We start from the raw sequence: 21259 nt of genomic DNA on the forward strand, positions 1-21259 counted from the left end.
TCTTGACACTAATATTTAATTCTTTTACTTAATCCAGTGTTTCTGGATTAAGAATATTCTACCTAATACATATGTAGAATGTAACATGCTAAACAAAAAACCTACCCCACACAAACAAAAACTCATTTCAAATACGCAGGAGAAAGCCCACTTCAACAAAGGTAATTAAGCTTCTTTACTGAGGACCCCTCAGAGACTTTATCAGGCTACTAAGTCTCAAGGATCTCTGAGGTTTGGGAGGATCAGCATGACTAGTATAAGCCATGTCTCAAACTGTGGGACTATGGAGCTCCTGATCCACAAAGCCCCTCTTGGAGCTAGTGTTCCATTGCCACACTTTGGAAACTGTTGCTTTAACCTTACTTTAAGTTTAAAAAAAATCAAAACTCTAAGTTCCACGAGAGTGAGGACTTTTGTCTACTTCACCCCCTGCAATATTCGCAGCACAGCAGATGCTCAGTAAATATTAAAGTAAACAAATGTGTGTATATACAAATAAAACCAATCAGATCTAGTACACGAGACCAAGATCCCTATGATCCAAGAGACAGGGAGGGGCAGTGACTTTGTGTGGCTCACTGCTGCGTCCCCAGGACCCAGAGTGTGTCCAGGGTATGGTGTGCATTCAACAAATACTTGAATAGATGAATACATAAAGGAATGAGTCACTTGCCCAACCTAGCTGGTGACTTGAGTCTCTGATACCCTTCCTTTCATGGAAGAGAAAGAGTTATCTCATCTGGGTAAGAGTACATGACCCCAGGCAGCTCAGAAGTCAGTTCTGGGGGTCAGCAGCTGAGCTGAAAGGCCCAGGGCCCCAGAAACACCCCTTTGGTGGAGGCTCATACCAGCGTCAGAACCCAGCTACATCCAGACGGGCGATGGCGATGGCGATGGCGATGGCGATGGCAGGCATCCCAACCTCGGGAGGTGGAGAACCAGACTTGCCTGGCGCTGTCCAGACTAGCCGAGTGAGACTCTGAATCCTGAAGGGGAGGCCAGCCTGGACTCAGGTCAGAGCCTGCCGTGGGTTCTGTCCTCGGAATGTTCTGCAGGGAGAGCTTTGCAGCCTAAGACACTGAGTGAACTGAGCCTTTGGGGGCAGGGGAGGTCTCTTGGGATCACGGATGGATCTCTGTCTGGACAAGCACCCCTGCCAGGTTCTCTGCTGCTCTGAACCAGATGTCTGGTCCTTCCTTCTTACCTTTCACCTCTCGTTCAGCTGGACCAGCGTAAGACTTGCAAGAGTGACCTTTGTTCCACAGGAGCCTCAGTTACAGAAAGGTTCCTAAGGAAAGCTCTCCTACAGGTGCATGGTTTGGATGGGGGGACAGAGGTGCAAAGAGCTGTCAAGACAGTCTGTTTCTAACAGCTGGCATGACACGGACCCTCACCCAGCTGTGCCCAGCATCTGCACAGAAAAGTCCCATCAGTTTTCAAGAAAAGAGACCCCAAAGCCTGGCCCAGGAGCATTGGTGACATGTTCCAAATATTACCCCTGGGTAATATTTCCTTTGAGCAGGCCCAGCGCAGCCCCAGACAGTCCCCCGTCACCACAAATGCAGGTCCCGCCAGCGGTTTAGGGAACGGATCCCCCTAAACCAGCCCCTGTGTTTGAGGCGGGAGCAGCCTTCCATGGCAAAGAAGAGAGGAAACAATGAGCTTTATAAAGAACCATATTTATTTTCATGTACAGCATCAAATACCATAAATAAAGCTAAACAATGTTTGCTGTGTGCAAAATACAGGGTTCCGTGGGGCACTGTAAATGACTACCAAAGGTCACAAACATGCGTTGCGATGAGATGGAGGGGGGAGGCTAGCTAAAGAGAAGACTGAGAGGGAAGGAGGGCCCTCTGTGGCTGACATTTTATAAAGGGAGGGAGACTCTGCAAGAGAAGACAAGACAAGAGCAATGACTTCATACTGGCTGCAGTCTGCAGCAAGGCAGTGAGCAACGTGGCATGCGGGGCTGTGCAGACAGGCCGGGAGTTCAGCATGGCCGGGGGCTGCGTGCAGGACAGACACCACCTGCAGCCTGAGACCCGGAGGTCTGGCCAACAACAGCTCGGCCATACTTGGCACGGTGTTTCTCTTTAAAAGCGCTCCGAGCCGGCAGGGAAAATGTGCCATGGGTGCACTGATATGGGCTGCGTCAGACTGCGGCTGAACGGGGTCATTTCTCAAAGCCACCCCTGGCCTGTGACAATGACTGCTCTAATCGAAGCTTCCGCATCATCTGCAGCTTTAGGAGCCAAGGACTGAGTAAAAGTAAGCTCCTCTTACTGAGAAGCCGCCGCAAAGCCCTTGTGTCTAAAGCGTAGGCTGCAGCAGGGACAGGATTGGCTAGGAAAGCTTGTGATGAAGCCTGGGAGCTTCTTTTCTTTTCTTTTCTTTTTTTTTTTCTAAATCCTTCCAAGAAGAGTTACCTGTGGTTTTGATCGATACTCTTTATACTAGAATCCGTTTAAGACGCTCGTATGCGTGTATTTTTTCAGAGACTGCTAGATAGGAGAGTTCTTTTCAAAGGTGAAGAGCCCTCTCTGCTGCATGGTGTCACAGTTGGGCTCACTGTCCCAGGAAGGTAAGTGGCTTCACAATGGGAAAGACACGCATGCAGGCCGCACAGGGAGCCAGAGGGAGGCAGGGTTTGCACCTGGTATAGACCGGGCAGCCGGCTCAGAGGTGAATAGAATGAAAAATGGCTTCCGAGCGGAGCACCACCCCATGCTGTTACCCCACCATGCCATGGAATGAGTCCATTAGTATGCAAGACGTTCACAGTTAGCGCGACCAGGACCACGGCGGGGAGGACGGGGCGTGGAAAGCGGGTCAGGCATTAGTACCACTCTCTGAAAATCGGCAAGAAAACAAGTCACCTCAGAGCAGAAGTGTGTCAGCCAAGAAGTGGGTGCAGCACTGGAAGGCTGAAACGAACTGACGGCCACAGTGTAAGGTTGGAAAGAGAGAGACAGAAAAGAGAATTTAGTTTGGAGGACAAAGGAAGAAGGCTGATAACATGAAAGGCACAGGAGTTGAAGACGAGGCAACCACTAATAAAAGGGCGACTTCCCCAAACAAATCGTTGCTTGCTTAGGAGAGATGAACCTTTCTGGTAGGGACTACCTCTTTCTCTGCCAGAGAGGATCTGTGTAGCTTGCCCCTGAGCTCTCCACTCGAGGCTACGCACATCCTCAGGACCCCCGTGTCCCCCATATCAATTTGCCCCAATTTTACCCCAGTGTGTCATACTCATTCTCGAATATGCTGTGGAGGCCAAGAGGCATGCGCCTCCTGGGATCCACCATGGGTCTCAGTGCCGCCCACCAGGAAGGTTCAGAGCCTCAGAACATACAAACATCTCGGGCTTCTGACAGGCACACCCTGTCTCACCAGAATAATTCAAACCAGTCCCTTTATGGCCGTAAATGACATTCTCAGAGATGCTAACTCTGGCTTCATGGAGCATTCCACAAAGCATCTCAGCCCACCCGGAGCCAGAGACCATAGCAATGACATGGCTGTGCATGTGTTCACATCACGACCTCAAGAATTTCCTTTTAGTATCAAACAAAGAATGAAGCATAAGTTCCTCCCACCACGCTATTAAAATCCCAGCAGAAATTTGGAAAAACACAAGTCATCAGACTGAGAACATTTCCCACAAGGACAGAGGTGCCAGTGCCCAGGGACTTGGCCGCAGCTGTGCCCCTGTTTTCTCCAACGACTTCAAGGAAGTGTTTGTAGAAATGCCTCTCCCCTTCTTCCTGCCATATAGAAACCTGTCATCTCAAAGCACCCAAGAGCCCTGTCTCCTAACCCACGATAGGTTCCATCCTGACTTCATCGAGAGGAGATCTGTAGTGCGACAAGGGCACAGAGCCATCTCTGGCCTGGCAAATCTACATATTCTGAGCACACTGGTCGGCTTCTCCCCAGCTGCCCTCCATTGTTCCGCTAGACCCCACGGCAGTCATGTCCAGGTAGAGTGGAGTGGGGGGAATGGGGACCTTCTCCCGAAGCCCAGAGAGAAGACCACAGGTAGGCTCAATGCCTGTTTTTGCCCTTAATAGGGCTGATCTCCTTTGTATCAGTCAACAAACAGCTTCCACTCCCAGCCTCCCTGCCAGTCAAGGTACAGGAGGTCAGACACATCCCTTTGCTAGGACAGTGTGAACACAAATGTTTCTGGCTGTTTTGACCAAATAGGCACTGCGGCCGAAAGGCTAAACATCCAGGATGTCTGTAAGTCACGCTCATGGGGCAGGTCATGTGTCCCAGAAGTAATACCCTGAGGTGCTAACAAATGCCCTCAGTCCCAAAGGACCTGATAGGAGAGGGCAGATTCATCTCTCGGCCTGACCATCATGGACCCTGAGTGGCCTTGGCTCAGTCAGCAGCCTGGGCTGAGGACCTGATAGGGAGTCCCAGGGGTCATGACCCCAGGCATCAATGCCACCAGCTGACACAGCTCCTTTTCGGCACTGCACCAGCTTGATGGAGCTCTCCAAGGTGAGGGGGCCAAGGGGCTTCCATGCAGTGCTCGCAAGGGGGAAGGGACGATGGAAGTTTGTCGCCATCTGCTTGGAACCCCAGGGCTCTAGAGCATTTGGCTGTGATTTGGTAGGAAGGGAAAAGCCCTTCAGCTACTATGGTACATCAAAACAAGGGAGCAAGAAACCACTTTCTCTCCCTCTGGGAGGACAGATAACAGCCAACAACATACTGCCATGTGCTTTTGTAGGCTGCAGGCTCAATTCCACTCCGATCTACTCCTGTCTTCTAAACTGATTATGCTTTCATGTTGCAAAACACTGTCCCCTGTTGCTAAGTGGCATTAGGGGACGTACATCTAAAAGCACTGGCCAGGAGGCAGCATACTCACTTCTGCGTCCATACAAGCCCAAATCGTTAATGCTGCAGGCAGTGACTACAACAGTTGACTGCACGGTAGAAAAGGTTTCATAACACCAGCTAAAAACTTCAAACCGTGTTTAGAAAACTTGACACTCGTAGAAAAAAATGCTTTCTCTTGGCTTATTAAAAGTTAAAAATTGAAATGTAAACCTAGAAATACGGCTCGCTTTGGTATAAAATAAGTACAAAGCTATAAAAAACATCCTTCATGTCGTGCTGGCCCCAGCGCCAAGGAGCAGATGCTCGCCTGGACAGAGTCAGGCGCAGGTGGCCGGCGGGAAACTCTTTGGCTGTGAGCGAACTGGTTATTAAGGAACGCTAGGCTTCCTGGCCAGAGCCTTGCTAACTGCAAACACACTGCCGCCTAAGGTGGACATGTTGGGGGCACTTCGGGGGTGGCTGGCATTTCAGTGGAGCTTGACCGGGAGGCATCTGAGCACCCAGGTGCGGATGGTCTCCAGGGACTCCTCAGACTCCCGGTACATGGAAGCCAGGACCTCGGAGAGCACCCAGAGGAGCGGCAGCCCGACGCTCAGGAGCTCATAAGTGTAGCAGTAGTTGTACGCATTGTCCCTGAAATGAAGGCCGGCCGCACGCAGGAGTCCCCGAATCCAGTTAACCAGGCTCTGGGGAATGTGAAGCAGGCCCCACGGCAGCCTGAGGGGCCAGCTTAGCGCCTTCCTAAAGAAGGAATTGGTGATACCTGGAGGGCTGCCTTCAGGCGTGCCAATGGCCGCTGCCGCGCAAGAACTTTCCACGGGAGTGTCCCGCCGAGGGGCCTCTTGCTCTTTCCACGTTCCCTCCTCCTGAGAGAGGGAGCAAAGGGAAGGCATTCAGTCCTTCATTCTCACCGAGGATCCCTCCCATGAAGCAGACGGAGAGAGCCAACACAAACTGACGAGGGCAGACCCTGCATTTGGCAACCAGCATCCCCCCTTCCTCAAATAACCTCAGCCCCTACGCACTGCGGGGGTGGGGGGGGCTGCATCTGGGCACCGCTTTCCTGGGCCCGAGGGCACCAAGGGGTTCACAGTCCTTCAAAACACACATGTCCTTCCTTTATTTTTGAAAAGTTTATTTATTTTGAGAGAGAGAGAGAGAGAGATCAAGCGAGGGAAGGGCAAAAAGAGAGGGAGGAGAGAATCCCAAGCAGAGTCTGCACTGTCAGCGCAGAGCCAGACTTGGGGCTCCATCTCACGAACCATGAAATCATGACCTGAGTTGAAATCAAGAGTCAGTCGCTTAACTGACTGAGCCACCCACCCAGGTGCCTTAAAACACATGTTCTTTAAAAAACAAAAAAAAAAAATGTTGGAGCGCCTGGGTGGTTCAGTGGGTTAAGCGTCTGACTTTGGCTCAGGTCATGATCTCACAGCTTGTGAGTTCAAGCCCCACATCAGGCTCTGTGCTGACAGCTCAGAGCCTGGAGCCTGCTTCTGTGTCTCCCTCTCTCTCTAGCCCTCCCCACTCGTACTTGGTTTCTCTCTCAAAAATAAACGTTAAAAAAAATGTACACATATCCTTTGACTCACAAATCCTATTTGTCATGATCTGTTGTAAGTAAATGATTTGAAATAGGGACAAAGACATGCATACAAAGATGCTTGTTGTAAAAATATTTATAAGGTAAAAATATGACAGAGGATAAACCTCCAACGACAGGGGACTTGTTAAATAAATTATCAACCATCTTTTACAGGCATCCAGAATGAGGCTTCAGAAAAATGTTGTGTTTGGGGAATGACTCTCAATATACTGCTAGTATATAGATAGAAGGACGTAAAAGTACAGTGATAGAATTCCAGCTAGGTTAAAATACATTCACAGAGGGAAAAGTCTGGAAGGAAATGTCACAAAATGTTAGTTATGGGTTTCTCAGGATAAGGTGGTGATGGATGATTTAATTTTCCTTTTCCACATACTTTCATTTATTTCCCCATTTTTCTACACGGAGCCTACATTACTTATGTAACCGGAACAAGGCTGTAAGTTGTGGGTCCTGGAGGGGGTGGGTGGTGAATCAGGCAGTAGAGAAGGTATTTGCTAAGAGCTGCCAGAGGGGGCGCTATCACAAACTGTCCAAACACGTAGCAGGCTATCATTTTGCGAACATCCAAGAGCCTAGGGAAGAAACTTGGGAAAGGTAGGTATCCTTGCATATAACACTCTGAGGTCCCGAGGGACCCAGGTGGAGGTTGGGGGGATCCTGGAGTCTTCGCATGGCTGGGCAAATAGTCCCAGCCCGGTACCTGGGAAAGCTCTTCCAATTTTCTCAGAAGAAGCTGGCACCACCGCTCACCTGGGAGCTGGCCTCTAGAATGGGGTAAACCCAGAGGCCTATTGACAGGCTAAAGACAGAGGGACCCTCCGCACTGCACAGCAAGACTCTCGTGTTTCCCTGTGGGCCTCAATTCCTTCAAAGCCAGAAACACTGGCCTAACTTGGAAGAATCCTTGTGAATGAGCTCCTGTCCAGGGGCCTGCCCTGTTTCACCAGCGCTGTCAGGACAAAACATACCTGTCTTTGTTGCTTCAGCTCTGCCCGTCTCTTCCTTTGCTGGGTGCTGGTTTTACAGTGAATGAAATGAGGCTTGCAGAAAAACTTGCCTGTCAAAGAAGCACACACATGCACACACAGGTGTTCTCCTATAAATGAGAGCTGCAGCAGATATGAGCCAAGGCCAGAAAACACCAATAATGGGAGCAAGCCCAGGGAACCTTAAACTTGGGAAATGGTTTCTGTCACTTGTCTTAAAGCAGCAGCACTAAGATGAGGATACAGGACCCTGTGCGGCCTCGGAGGCAGGCTGTAGCCATGGGAGGGGGGGTGCGGGGATGCTGGGGAGGCGGCTACAACCCTCAGATACTTCCAGACCAAACTGAGGCCAAGTTCTCTCCCACGGCTGGTTGCAAGACTCCAAAATGGACAGCTTTGAATATCGGTACTGTTTCCAGTTCCTGGTCCTTCCTGGGACCCCTGGGGGTGGGAATGGCTTGGAGCAGATGGCGGCAGTGATGGGGAGGAAAAGACCCAGGTGAGGCACACTGGGTCACTGGCCACAGCCCAGGACCATTGGGCACCTTCCAGAAAAGCTGCTTTGTTCGCCATAGTAATAGGGACAGTAATGACGGTAACAACAGGGAAAACTTCCCCAGGACTCTCAATATATCAGACACTATTCTGAACGCTTCCCATGAATGAACTCATGTGAACCACCTTGCAACAACCTTATAAGCTAAGAACTATTATTATCCTCATTTTATGGATGAAATGACTGAGGGACCCAGAGGCAACCGGATTTCTAAATTCCAAGGTTATACGGCTAGTAAATGGTATTCTGGCAGGTGCCTTTGCAGAAGGGAGTTGCTATTAAGATTACTTCTGTAATACATACTATATAAATCACAGCATTAATATGCCATCATTTATTGGACCCTTGCCACAAGCCAGGTGCAGTGCTGAGCACGTTACTAGGTTACCAGGTTTGATTTTCTCAACCACACGGGGCAATGGAAGGCAGTGAGATTAGCTGGGAACGTGTATGTAAAGCACTGGGCACCCAGTGGGTGCCACCTGGGGCTGGTACGTGACAGGTGCTCAGGGCCTCCCCGGCCTGCTCATAGGGGACTTGTCTCTCCAGCAGGCGGGATCTCACAGCTCTCTCAACAGCGCTCCTGAGGACACCCCATTCCCTGACACGTGCTGGGCGTCCCGGGGTCCCCAGAGCACAGCAGCCCAGGTCGTAGGGCAGTGCCATCCCTGGCCCCTGGGAGTTACCTTCATCGCTGTCGAAGGCGTAGGCAGCCAGGCGCAGGGTAGAAGCACAGACGCTGCAGCGGAAACACTCACGGTGGAAGAAGTGGCCCTCTGCGCTCAGCCGCTCCATCACATACACGCGCTTCTTACAGAAGTAACAGGTGTCGCTGCCACCCAGGTTCAGGGGAAACGCCTTCCGCATCGATTCCTGGGGTCACAGGGCAGCGGGGGAGAAGCGCTGTGCGTTAGAACTGGCGCCACGTCTTGCAACGTGAGGCCGAGGTTCTTGGAAAGGCCGACCTCAACCGCGGGGACCTCATGGGCTCCTGTCTGCGGCTCATGTTTCTGTAGCAAAGGGTGAGGTGGGGGAGGAAGTGCTCCCAACATGGAGCTCGACTCCAGGGGCTGTTGTCAGTTCTGCTCCCAGGCCGGCCAGCCGGCAACACGGGGGGCCCAGGAGGGGCTCCTCCCAAGGTTGGCTGCTCTGGTTTTGGGGCGGGAGCAGCCATCGCTCACAAACATGCCTGCCCGGTGATGCGGTCTCCAGGAATCTGTCCTGGGGGTTAAGGGCTGCCCGGGTCTGGAGAGAGGTCCCTGAAGGAATGTTTTCCACATTCTTGTCCTCCTGCAGTGACTTAGGTCAGGCAAGGAAAGTCTGTGGCGTCAGAACTGTTCTCAGGGAAGGGAGAGGCTGTGTTCTTTAGCTCCTAGGCTGCCAGTTAAATCCCTAAATTCAAGGGAGGAGGAGGGAGGCCAAACAGTGGTGCCCCTGGGGGCGTCTGGATTCCAGGGCGATGCACCCAAAGGAAATCAGAACTGTCCGGTCCAATGGCTGGTGATGGCGGCAGGCAGCCTTGTTTGGAGAAGGGAGACTTCAAAGGGAAGAGGGTTTTTCCATTACTGGATTCTCAGTCCAGTGCAAAAGGACTACTCAGACTGGATGCCAAACACTGATGGTAAGGGGTGCCTGGCTACACGGCTGGCCTGCCTGGCCTTTTCACGGAGCTCTCCAGAGCCCTGGACGGCAGGGGAGAAGCTCGGCCTTGTGCAATGACGCCTTGGGGAGCCGAGTGAGGTCTGTCTGTCAGAAAACGCAGCCCCCTCTAACCTTGGCTCCGATCCAGCCCATTGCCGGACCTCCTGTCCACGAGAAGGAGGCCTCAGTGGGTGGGCCAGGCCATCCTCTCTGGGAGGTCAGAGCTGGTGTCTGCGGGTGAAGGCTGAGGGGTGCGCATCCTTACCAGGTCTGGAGAGGTGGCCTGGGTCTTAGGTCTGTGATCATTCATGTACAGATTGATCAGGACTTCAGCTGCAGCCCCTATTCCGCTGGACACTTTCCCTACCGTCAGCTACCCAAGAGCAGAGGTAGAGGAGACAGAGACAAAGGTAGAGGCCAGTTAGCACTGAGAAGGAAAGCACGAACAGGCTGGATGTGGGACAGGGCTCCACACCCGCATGCAAACAGCACCCAACATCCCAGGAGAGGCGAAACCAGCTGCCTCGACGGGGCAGCGGGCACTCTGGAGATGGAGAGAAGCACAGAAATGGAGCCCCGTGGCCCAGGGGAGCCGGGTGCCTCGTAGCACTACCTCCATGCAGAGGTACAAGGCCTTCAGGATTCATCAGGCTTCTTCGTTCCCAGATGGGGTAAATGAATACCTGGGGGGCGGGGGGGTCTATCCCAGGTCACAGAGCAAATACATGCCAGATTCAGAACTCTTCCCAGGTCTCCTGACCGCTAGCCTGGTGCCCTCACGCACTAAGGAACCACGACCTCAGACAGAGAGCGGGACGGCAGCCGCCCTTCCCCACAGACCGTCCCTCTTTGGACAGACCACACCGAGAGGAAGCGTGAAGTCCCCAACTCCACCATGAACCAGTTCTGAGACTGGGCACAAAAGTCTCAACTTCTGAGCTCAGTTTCTTTACTTAGTAAAATGGGGGACATGGGGTCTGCCTCAGGGACGTCAGGTAAGAACTGAGGGAGAGAATGCGTGTCCAAGTGCCTGGTGCTTTTAGGGCTGAGCCAGGATGAGCTAGATGAGTCAGACTCCTCCTTCCCTGCTTCCCGGGCCCAGCCTGCCCTGCAGCCTCCACATCCCTAGGGAACAATGATGGTGTCTGACCTGAGTCTCCCTAGGCCTGCAGAGCAGTGACAAACAGGAGTGAGGAGGCATTAAGATGGGTACTGGACTGTGGGCTCCAGACAGCAGGGCCCAGAGGCCCCAGGTAGGTGCTAGCGAGCAGCTCCACGTGGGCCCTGGCATCACTGCCTGGCAGGGCTTGGGTACCTGTGCTCTGGGTGGCAAGATGGCCACGCCCACCCGTGAAGGCCTGGGCCCCCATCGATGTGTCTTGGAGCTGGGCAGGGGTGGGGCGGACAGCCCGCGCAGACGGGGCATAATCGCACAGACACCCTCCAGCAAATCCCAGCCCGCTCCCCCTTTCCCATTGGCTATCAAAGGTCACCCTGGGAAGACCACAGTCTCCTCTTCAGGGAGGCAAACACCAAGGGGTTCTGTAAACACTGTTTGCGATCCCAGGATCCCGGAGGGAAGCAGGCTCCAGACCCTCCCCAGCCTCTGCCTCCAGCTTCTGCGAGTGGTACAGGTTGACAGTCATTGCAACAATAATAATACATGTGCCGTTGAAGGAATGCCCTCAATCCAAACCCAGGACCACCCCTGGGAGGCCACATCCAATCTGCTATGAAAGCCTCAGATGTGAGGCAGGAAATTCCGGGAAAAACAAAGCAAATGGGCGAATGGCAGCAGTTCCCCGCGTCCAGGTAACAGAGCTCATCCTCAGAGCCTGTGGCCCACTCATCGGACTCCTGCAAGAGCACAGCCTCTACACGAGGAAGAAGAGGGAGGGGTGCCGAGCAGGCGGGGGAGGGTGACGACACTCTGGGGGCGCCTGCTCCCTTTCGCATCAAGGAAGTCCTAACACTGACAGCCACTTTGGAACAGTCGCTCCGACACGTTGTGGGGTCTCGGGGTTGTAGGGAATATGGCCATGGGCCTGCGAGGTAGGGTGTCTGACCTCACGCCTCAGACAGACGGGGCCCTTCCAGGCTTTACAAAGCCTGTTCCTTCCCAGTAGCAGCAGCTTCCAGGCCACCTACCATTTCACCCCCCACAAGCTGGCCCAGCCCGGGAGAGATCAGGATTCTGCTTCCAAGCACACTTTCTGCCATTTCCAGGATTTCGCAAATGCCAAGGAACTTGGCTCTTGTTTCCAAGAAAGGTTCAGGTGCACTGGCTCAGGACAACAGGCCGTTGATTGTCTGTTGTTCCATCCCTCACTGGGAACTCCCAACACAGGCCCCTCGGACAAAAGCTATAGACGACCAATGACTTCTTGGGTTTATATCAAAACGAAGAGGGGAGGGAAGACAGAGGAGGTCAGATTTACCAGCCTGCCCACACTGCCCTTGTGGGGATCTCTCCAGCGGCCCAGTGTGTGAACTGGCTCTGAAGCACTCTCCCAGAAAGACTCCACGGTGAGGCCGTGATACCCATGTGCAATTATTGCCTCCCTTGAGTTAGCAGAGACTGAGAGTGCACTTTCCGAGGCTTAAATACAAGTCTCTAATGGGACCTTATTAACCACTTAGCTAATAGGCACTTTGTGCTGCTGAACTTTTGTGCAATCCTGACTTAGGGAGCAATTATGGAAGCCTGCCCAGGACAGTAGGGTTGCTGGTGGGTGTCGCCAAACACATCTGTGTCATCATGGGCCTGCTCGGTTCTTCTACCAGGACAGGGCACCATCCTGGCAAGGCAATCCAGGATAAAGACAAAACCTGGTCTTTCTGTTTGGGCCGAAAAGGTCCTTTCTTCCACTTGCGATCACAGCGCCAGCCCGTTTCGGAGGCTTTCCCAAGAATAAGTAAAGCACCTTTCAGGAAAGCAGTACTGGGTCTCCAACCCAGAGTCACCACTGGCCAATACCAAGAAGTGGACTGGACTTTCTGGAGAGGTCACAAGGAGACAGGTGACAGAGAAGTCATATCAAGAGGCGAGGGGAGCCCCCTGAACCTTACCCCCCAAGACAGGCATGGAGGGAAATATTGCCCTGGGGATCATGGGTTCTTTTCTGTTTCTTGTTGACAGGATACCTTGTTGGCTGTAGAAGATTGAGGACATGACCAGACAGACATGTGCTAACTCACTGCTCCTCAAACTATCAGTGGTAAATGACCAGGTTTAAAAAAAAAAAATCTCTAATCTACTGGGACCTGATATTTCTGGACATAATACAAGTGAACTGCTAGAAATATATATGACCATACACTTGGCTGTGTGGCAATGTCACATTGCACTACAGGTGTCTAACGCTCACTCTCGCTTGTTGGGCTCACCGGGTCACAGACCAGTGCCTGCCCAGAGATCACACCTAGAGTAGCACTGCCCTAGCCAGCCAAGGAGTTATCAGGCTCCAGGATCCTGAGAAACACAGAGATCAATTTGTAGAGAAACTTCCAGAAAATGCATCCTAGGATTGACCTTAGAGTAAGATCCAGAGGTTCTCAACAAGGAGATTCACGCGCTGAAAGGCCTGAGGAGGACTGGTCATGAGGACAGCTTACAATTCAGGGGAATTTGGTCAAATAAAAAGACTTAGCCAAAATGATCACATCCCAGTCACTAGTTTTTAAAGAGCTGGTCATTGTGGAGGGCCGTGGGGCTGCTTTTGCAAACCTTTATGTATCCTCCAATATTCTTATAATTTTGAAGAGTTGGAGGATTTCTTACTACCTTCTCCCCTTTTGAGTTCTAATTATTTTTTGGTTAATTAATTAGAACAAGCTGGAATTGCTGGACACTTCCAGGGACCATCATCTCAGTTTACATTAGAGTCATCTCACACACACCATTTCCCTTCTGTGAGCCTCAGCTTCCTCATCTATAAAATGGAAAGATCATCTCCATCCATGCAGGGCTGCAACAAAGGGTTCCCATAGAATCTGGGCCACATCTCACATAGCACTGGGCTCCCAAGAAGCACTTGTCAGATAGTCCAAAGCACTGCCTTTGGGGTGGCTTTATACTTCCACGTTCTGGAACTTCTCTCCTTTCTTAGACGGCCTTCACTCTGAGAAACTCTAGGTTGCTTGGGATCCCCCTCTGCACGAGGAAACCCAATACAGCCCCCTCAGGGTGAGCACACCGGCTTCTCTTTGATGAGTCAACCCAGATTCAAACATGGTGACAGAACTGTTGTCACCAGCACCATCCCCAGAGGACCCCCACAAGGAGGCACTCCTGAGGCAACCCCGGCAGCCTGAGCTCAGAACACGACAAGCCTTTCTCGCCCTGCTCTCCATCTCCCTTCCAGTTTACACTCACTGAGGTCATCACTGTGTCTTACTCATGTCCACACTCCAGGCATAGGCGTGCTCTCAATGAAGGAGGAAACAGGTTCCTGGGCCCGCCTGTGGCCAAACAATGCTAACGTCCCCTTCCTACCCCCTCTCCCCTCACCTCGGGCCTGGAGCTCAGCCAAGAATACCAGGTGTCTGGGTTGTGCTTCTGCGCAGAGAGCTGGGCCCCTGTGACCACCTGGCTTGCTGTGAGCATCATGAAGCCCACATGGGCTTCTCAGGCAGGGTGAGAGGGAAGCTTCCAGGCCCTCCAAGCTGAGGGCTCACTGGAAGGGGAGGTTTTGACAGGCAGGGCCAGAGAGGGTCTTGTGGGCATACGTGGGCCAACATTCTTCTCTGAGGAGTCCCTGCATGAGGATTATCATAGGACAGGCTGTGGGTCTGCATGCCCAGGGATACGCTCAGGGCAAGGGGGAGAGAGGGCAGGGATCAAAACCACCTTGCTGTGAGGGGTCCGGAAATTCTACCCTCAGAGCTGAGGCTCAGGCAGGCCTTTGGGACTGTGACCTCCCAGTAGGCACCCACGTCTGCACCTGCATCCCTTGATGCCAGGCACCGTGCTGTGCCCTTCCGTGTGTAATGCTCACGGCCTTGCGAGGTGGGTCTCATAATCCCCCTTCGCAGATGGCACAGCTGAGATTCAGGGAGGCTCTAACTCACCTGAGGCCGTACTGTTCTTAAGTGGCTGGGATGGAAATGGAAACCTGAAGGTGACTTCTTTGCCTTTAGAAAGAGAGGAATCAACATGCATTACAGGTAAGTGAGCTTTCTTCTGGAATTCGCCTCCGCCGGGGAAAGAGTATGTTTACTGGATCCTTCAGGCATGCTACATTTGCCAGTTTACTGCATTATCCCTGTCACCCTCAGGGCTGGCTGCCATCACCTCCATTCTGTAGGATGGGAAACTGAAGTGCTCAGAGGTCCACCAACACATCCATAGTCACACAGTGGGTACGTGATGCTCTGAACCCAAGCGTGACTCCAAGCTCATACTCTCCTCCCTACAGCACCCCGCCTCCCGGAAATACACGAGCACTCTGCAAACTAAAATTCCCCATGTTGGGATGCACACAGTGCACTTCCAAAGGCAGTCTTATCCCAGGAAAAAAGAGAAAGACAATAAGGTTGAGGGCGGCCTTGAGATCTATCCTTGTATCAAATGAAACAAAGATGGAGTATCCAGCCAACATTCCTCTGATGTACAAATCTCTACAGCAAACCCTGCAAATCCAGTTTTGGGACAAATGCCCCCATGTAGAGAAAGCTCCTTTTGTAATGTGCACTGCTCTTCTGACCCAGGAAGACTAAACCACAGTCCCCTCTTGCTCCGTGGCACAAACACTCAGCCACCATCTTGTTTCCACAAGAACCCACCAGCCTTGGCAAATGACAAGACTCTGGGAAGGATCTAGATCCTAAATGAGAGGACCTAAAGATGCCCTGTGATACCATCCAGGCCAAACTCCCAGCAGCATCACTCAATCTTAAAGCAAAATATCCACCTGAGAGAGCAGGCAAGTGGAATCTGAAGCAGACCCCTGGCCCCATCTCTCTCGGGACGGGTGATCCGAGTTTGTATCCCTGTGAGGAACCTGTGTTCCTCATATGAGTTTAACTAGGTCTGCTCCCGGGTGGAGGGGATTATCTCTGGATCCTCAGAATTTGAGTGTAGGGCTCTAGGGCAGGAATAGGGACATGGTGCCTGCTTGAATTTGCCAGGGACTAACCATCAGTTTCCAAGTCCCTTTTCCTTCCTCTGGCTTCCTTGAATGGAGGCAAGCCTGGGGCCCTGGGCAATGAGAATAGCCCATAATCTGCTGGAAAGAAGTACTGAGGCCTCAGTCTCTCTCTAGGGGAGAGGCTCCCAGAGCAACTTCAGGACTGAATGAAGTGGTTTGTCATCAGGTTGTCACTTACTTTAAGGGGAAGCCAATTTTCTCTTCAGAGGCCATCACCCTGCCAGATTCTAATACACAAAGTCCAGTGTTGAATCAGTGGTAGGGTGGGGCCCAGGAAAGGGAGGGAAATTGGTGGTGGCGGGTGGGTACAGGGCCACTGGAATATCCTCTCCAAGAATGCTTGAAAGTGGGAATTCACCACTCATTCCTGTCTACAATGGCTTCACAGTGAGATCTGGAGGGTGTTGTGAATGTTGTGTCCAAATTAGGTCCTTTTTACAATGGAGAAACTAAGGCACACAGAGGTAAGTGACTTGCCCAGTGTCCCAGGGTGACCCTTTCTAAGAGCTCTCCACTCACTGCCAGCCACACCATCACAGGCACATCAGCCTGTAATTAACAAGCTCAGTTAGGGGCGCCTGGGTGGCTCAGACAGTTAAGCCTCCGACTTTGGCTCAGGTCACGATCTCACGTTTGTGGGTTCGATCCCCGCATTGGGCTCTGTGCTGACAGCTCAGAGCCTGGAGCCTGCTTCGGATTCTGTGTCTCCCTCTCTCTCTCTGCCCCTCCCCCTCTCATGCTCTGTCTCTGTCTCAAAATTAAAACATTTTAAAAAAGAGCTGAATTATGCTATCACTTGCTGGTCAAGGCTGGCTAGAGAGATGGAATAAGAAAAATAGGAGTGACTATTCTACCACAACCTGGTAGAAATAAGCAATAAAGCTGTAGAGGGGAAGAGAGGGCCTGAGATTTGCCATCCCAAAGCCCACCCTATTTGCAGCTCTCCATGTGCCTGGGTGTGGAGCCCTACATGGTCACAGCCCCTGCGCTGGTGCCTCTGACAAGGGCTCCATTCACACTTGGCCTCTGTGGTACAGAGAACACTGGGCCAGGGTCAGGAGTGCTGGGTACCAGTCGCCTCTCTGCACCTTTGTTTTCCTGTCTGTGGCTCTACTCTTGCTCAATTCTCTTTCCCAGGAAAAACCCTCCCACAACCCCATCTAAAATTACTACCCATCACCAGCATGCCAGGTCCCTGCTACCTGCTCTAATTTTTCCATAGGATGTACTGTCTTGTCTTCTGATGTGATATATAGTTTATGCATATATTGTATTATCATTGACCATTATTTCCACCTACAACAATTCAAGCCTCATCGGGGAAGGAATGTAACTCCAGATCGTTGATGCATATCCCAAGAGCCTGAAGTGCCTGACATTGAGCTGTCTGTTGTTTAATAAATGTTTGTTGAATTGCTGAATGTTCACTAATGGCTTGCTTAATGGGGGACATTGGTTTAAAGCTGCTTGCGGAGCCCAAGAGAGAAGCAGCTGAGGGCTTCAGCAGAGCGTGATGACAATGTGACAGGGGACATGCTTATGGACAAGAAGTGCCTCTGTCAGACCCTGGTGGCCCCGCCAGCAGCTAAAGATCAAACACCTACTAGAAATCAAGTCAGGGAACTCGGGAAGTGTGGTGGCTTTTCTTGTCCCAGCTCTGCCCTCAAGCCACGTCACCGTGAGCATGAAAGAAAATCAGACACAAGAGGGGACCTTGACCGAGACTAGCCAAAGAGGGGCTAAGCAGCAGAGAAGCATGGTGGAGGCCCGGTTGCCCAGCCAGGAGCACCAGCCACTGCCTGCTTGTGCCCAGGCACCCTCACCCCTTCTCATACTGTCATGGCTGCCACGGCAGCAAGTACCCTTCCCCCACCCCCACCAGGAGAGGCTCTCCTCTGCAGCCTTGGTGATGGTGATGACAAAAATGCCAGTCTCCACCCAGAGAGCTCACTATCACGTGAGCCAGAAACCACTCTCTTATTGATGAGAAAATACGGAAGCCCAGACAGGTCAGGAGACTTCAGGTCAAATGTCCGACCAATGGCTGGCCTGCAACAAGATACTGGGTGTCTCGGCCATGGCTATCTTCTGTGGAACTGGAGGGGTTTCTGTTTCGCCATGTCACCTCTTGCTGCCCTTCCAGGGGGTGCTTCACACCCACGATTGGGACTGTGGAGGGGTGGGGGGCTGATAATATGCCTTGTTCCTTTTTAAAGGCTCTCCCTGCGCTCTGCTCCCCATGGCAGTGGGAGGTCGCTGGGGGTGGGACTCCCAACTGCAGACCAAGAGAAGCTCCGTATTTTCCACTGCGGTCAGAGCAGGTGCTGGTGTCGCCCAACAGCACGGAAGGAAAGGGGCAGTACCTGTGCTGGGGGACATTCAGCCTCGCACCCCATGCCGAGCCTGCGGGAGCTAGACGGACTGGTTTGCGAGGAAGGGGCCAAGCTTCCTTCATGAACAATGGCTAGAGAAGTGGGCTTCACATCCGTTTTCAGGCTCCTCACCCCCGGAGACCACCCCACTCCCATCCCCACCCGGTAGTGTTCTTGGTATACTTGATGACAGGAGGACAAGCGGAAACCAGAAATTGCTCCACAGCATAATTTAAAAATCGTTCAAGGGTGCGTTTCATTATCTGCCTCAAGTTCGCGCCCCACCTCCTGCCCCGCTCCGAGTCAACCTCTGCACTGCTCCCTGAGTCAGCCTTCTAGAACACACAGCAGTGGCTTCCGTGGCTATACGAGGACAGAATGAAGCCCCTAAACACCGAGAGTGGACTCTCACCCCCATCCTTCTCACTCCCATAAATACTTTTATTCCCAAAGCAAGTTATACCACAATTCTCTTCCCGTTCACTCAAGCCCTGTCTGCCTTCCTCGGCACACGCTAGACCTTTCTAAAATGCCCTTCTCGGGGCGCCTGGGTGGCTTAGTTGGTTAAGCATCCGACTTTCACTTAGGTCATGATCTCGCGGTTCGTGGGTTCGAGCCCCGCGTCGGGCTCTGTGCTGACTGCCATCTCAGAGCCTGGAGCCTATTTCAGTCTGTGANGAAATAAATAAAAAAATATTAAAAATAAAATAAAATAAAATAAAATGCCCTTCTCCCCTTCCATGTACCTTCAACACTCAGTTCTCATATTGCCTACTCTGTGAAGCCTGTCCACACTTCTCCCCCTCCCTGGGTTCCTATAGACTTGCCCTTTCTATGCCTCAGAATTAACGGGTAGTTTTGAAAAGTAGTAGGTTCGCCGTGTGAAGCTGCCATTTTGGTAGGTCAAAAACAGCCAAATGCTGGCAATCACCTATGCAACAAGTTCCTCATTTCTATGCTGCTGTGCTGTTCATCATCAAAACTGGAGTCAAAGAACCCATTCAGCATCTGGCACGTGGTGGCATATGGTGGGTGCCAGTTAATGCTTGCTGGGTGCACGGCACTGTTTGACAGGGTTTTGTGTACTGCCTGTTCTGCTCTGTGGTTTGCTCCAACACAAAAACAAACACATCCAGGACTGTCGTAAAGCACCTTACAAACTGTCATTGCTGCCTGAGCAAGACCCGGATGTTTGTCTGCACCAGGGCAGGGAGAGGAAGAGAAGATCTCAGAACATGCAGGGGGTGGGAGAAGCTGATGGATCGGGACAACTACCTTTCTGGAAGGAGAAACAGAGTCGACAGTCGACGGAGAGGCAGTAGAAACAGGATCAGGAGACGAAAGGCAGGAGGGAGAAGCCGGAGGGTGCACGGGACACAGGTCTTTAGAAAGTAGTTTGTTCTGCACAGAACAGAAACAGAGGAAGCTGTGATGGTCCCTGGGGGGTGCATGGCGATGCTCGCCTCCACGGTCAAGGTGAGGGGGAAGAAAGCCAGGCCTGGGTCTCAGGACAAAAGAGAAGCCTCCGCCTTTGGAGGCCAGCAGGACCACCTGGCTCCTGGGTACACCGCATTCTCCTACGAGTCGGCCCATGTCACACCGCTCCGTCTGCCGCAGACACCAGCGCTAGCTCCTGACGCCCTCGCTCTGGAGCTTGGGGTCACGTAGCAGCTGCAGACTTAGGAAAGGAGCACCCTGGGCTGCTGTGCATGACGGTCCCTGGGACCCAGAAGTGAACTAGATGCAAAGCATCCCTCCCCTGTTGGTGACTCCACCAAGTACTAGAGGACACGGGTCTGGAGGAGATGGAGTGAAAGCAGCAGAAGGGCTATGTTCTAGAGACCAGGCTGCCGGCAAGCAGGGAGCACCCTGCACACAGGCGCTGTGTGGACGTCGCTTTCAGCTCTTCCCTCTCCTTGCCAGCCCTCGCTCTTCTTTTCATCAAGTTTTGAAAGAAGCACCTGGCCCGGAGGGGGCTGGGCTTCCCATTCGCAGGCAAAGCCATTCATTTTGGCTGATGCTGCCATTTGGGAAAGCTGAGCACAGGTCACAGGCTGTGGTTGGCCCCATCATTCAGGATTTCCCCACTCGGGGCCACTGGGAGAGGTCTCCTTTGTGCTTCAAAATGTCATGAGCAACTGGTCTGCTTTCACTTTAAAGGCACTATGATGTGATTCTTGCCCAGGCCAGCTTTCCTTCTCTGTGTTGACTCTTAGGGTGCTCAGAGCCTACTTGGACCCCTCTCGGATCTAAAGGCCTACGGTTCTGCTTGCCTACTTTACTGCCTCGCTTTTCCCTTGGTCATGGATTCATCTACACATTTTTGCATTTTTCCCGTTTGGGTCTTCTTTAGATGCCTCATCCAAAATTCTTGCAAAGCCAATAGCTCCTCACGCCATAAAAGGAGGAGGGGGAAGATAGGGAGCTTCAGAGGCTCATGGTCGATCACTTGGCTGGACGTCCCACATCTGAATTCCTGGGGGGGAGGGGCTCTGAAAGCCCCTTGTTTACCTGTGGGAAATCCCCGTGTCCAAACATAGAGGCGAGGTGAGCCGCCTTCTCCTTAATGTTCTTTTTGTGAAATTCCCTGTTGGCCAAGTTCTGAGCCCTCTTCTGCAGGCCAGGTGAGAGAGAGGAAAGAAAAAGAGACAGTGACAGCGACCGTGAGGGTGACCTCCAGCAGAGAGGCCAGGGGGGTGGGGTGGGCAAGCTGGCCTCAGTGCACAGGCGGGACAGGGGGTTGGGGGCGGGGAGTGAAGAGGAAGAGAAGGAACCCACTGTGGGCAGAGGGAGGAGGGGAGGGGAGGAAGGCACTGCCACATGCAGGCACAGAGCAAGGCTTTCACCTGGAGAATCCTGTCTTCCACCAGCTGTAGCCGTCGCAGCACCCCGGAAAGGGCCAGCGCCCCCTGACAGCCAGGGGGCAAGGGGGCAGCGCTCTCCGGCCCCCCCAGCTGCAGGTCAGACTTGGCTCTGGCTCTCCAGGGCCTGCTGGGGTACTCGCCACTGGCGGACACCTGCTTTAGCTCTCGGAGCACGTGCCCTGTCACCACTGAGGGGAACTGGGGGAGAAGGAAAATCAAGTTTCC

At 52.5% G+C, this 21259-nt stretch overlaps 1 protein-coding gene across 1 annotated transcript in view; it reads right to left on the bottom strand.

Moving 5' to 3' along the window:
• Positions 1-1663: 1663 nt before the first annotated feature.
• LOC144229173 (F-actin-monooxygenase MICAL2) overlaps positions 1664-21259 on the bottom strand; it is a 115651-nt gene continuing 96055 nt past the window's right edge. Inside the window, exons 18-26 of the mRNA XM_077761187.1 lie at positions 21017-21232; positions 20682-20783; positions 19446-19571; positions 14720-14782; positions 9915-10022; positions 8695-8881; positions 7435-7523; positions 5621-5723; positions 1664-2937 (exon numbers count right to left, since the gene is read on the bottom strand). Coding sequence (XP_077617313.1) covers positions 2897-2937; positions 5621-5723; positions 7435-7523; positions 8695-8881; positions 9915-10022; positions 14720-14782; positions 19446-19571; positions 20682-20783; positions 21017-21232 — 1035 coding nt within the window. The 3' untranslated portion in view covers positions 1664-2896. The remainder of the gene's footprint in view (positions 2938-5620; positions 5724-7434; positions 7524-8694; positions 8882-9914; positions 10023-14719; positions 14783-19445; positions 19572-20681; positions 20784-21016; positions 21233-21259) is intronic.

The sequence above is a fragment of the Crocuta crocuta genome, unplaced genomic scaffold (assembly GCF_008692635.1).
Source record: "Crocuta crocuta isolate KB4526 unplaced genomic scaffold, BGI_CrCroc_1.0 scaffold233, whole genome shotgun sequence".
NCBI lineage: Eukaryota > Metazoa > Chordata > Mammalia > Carnivora > Hyaenidae > Crocuta > Crocuta crocuta.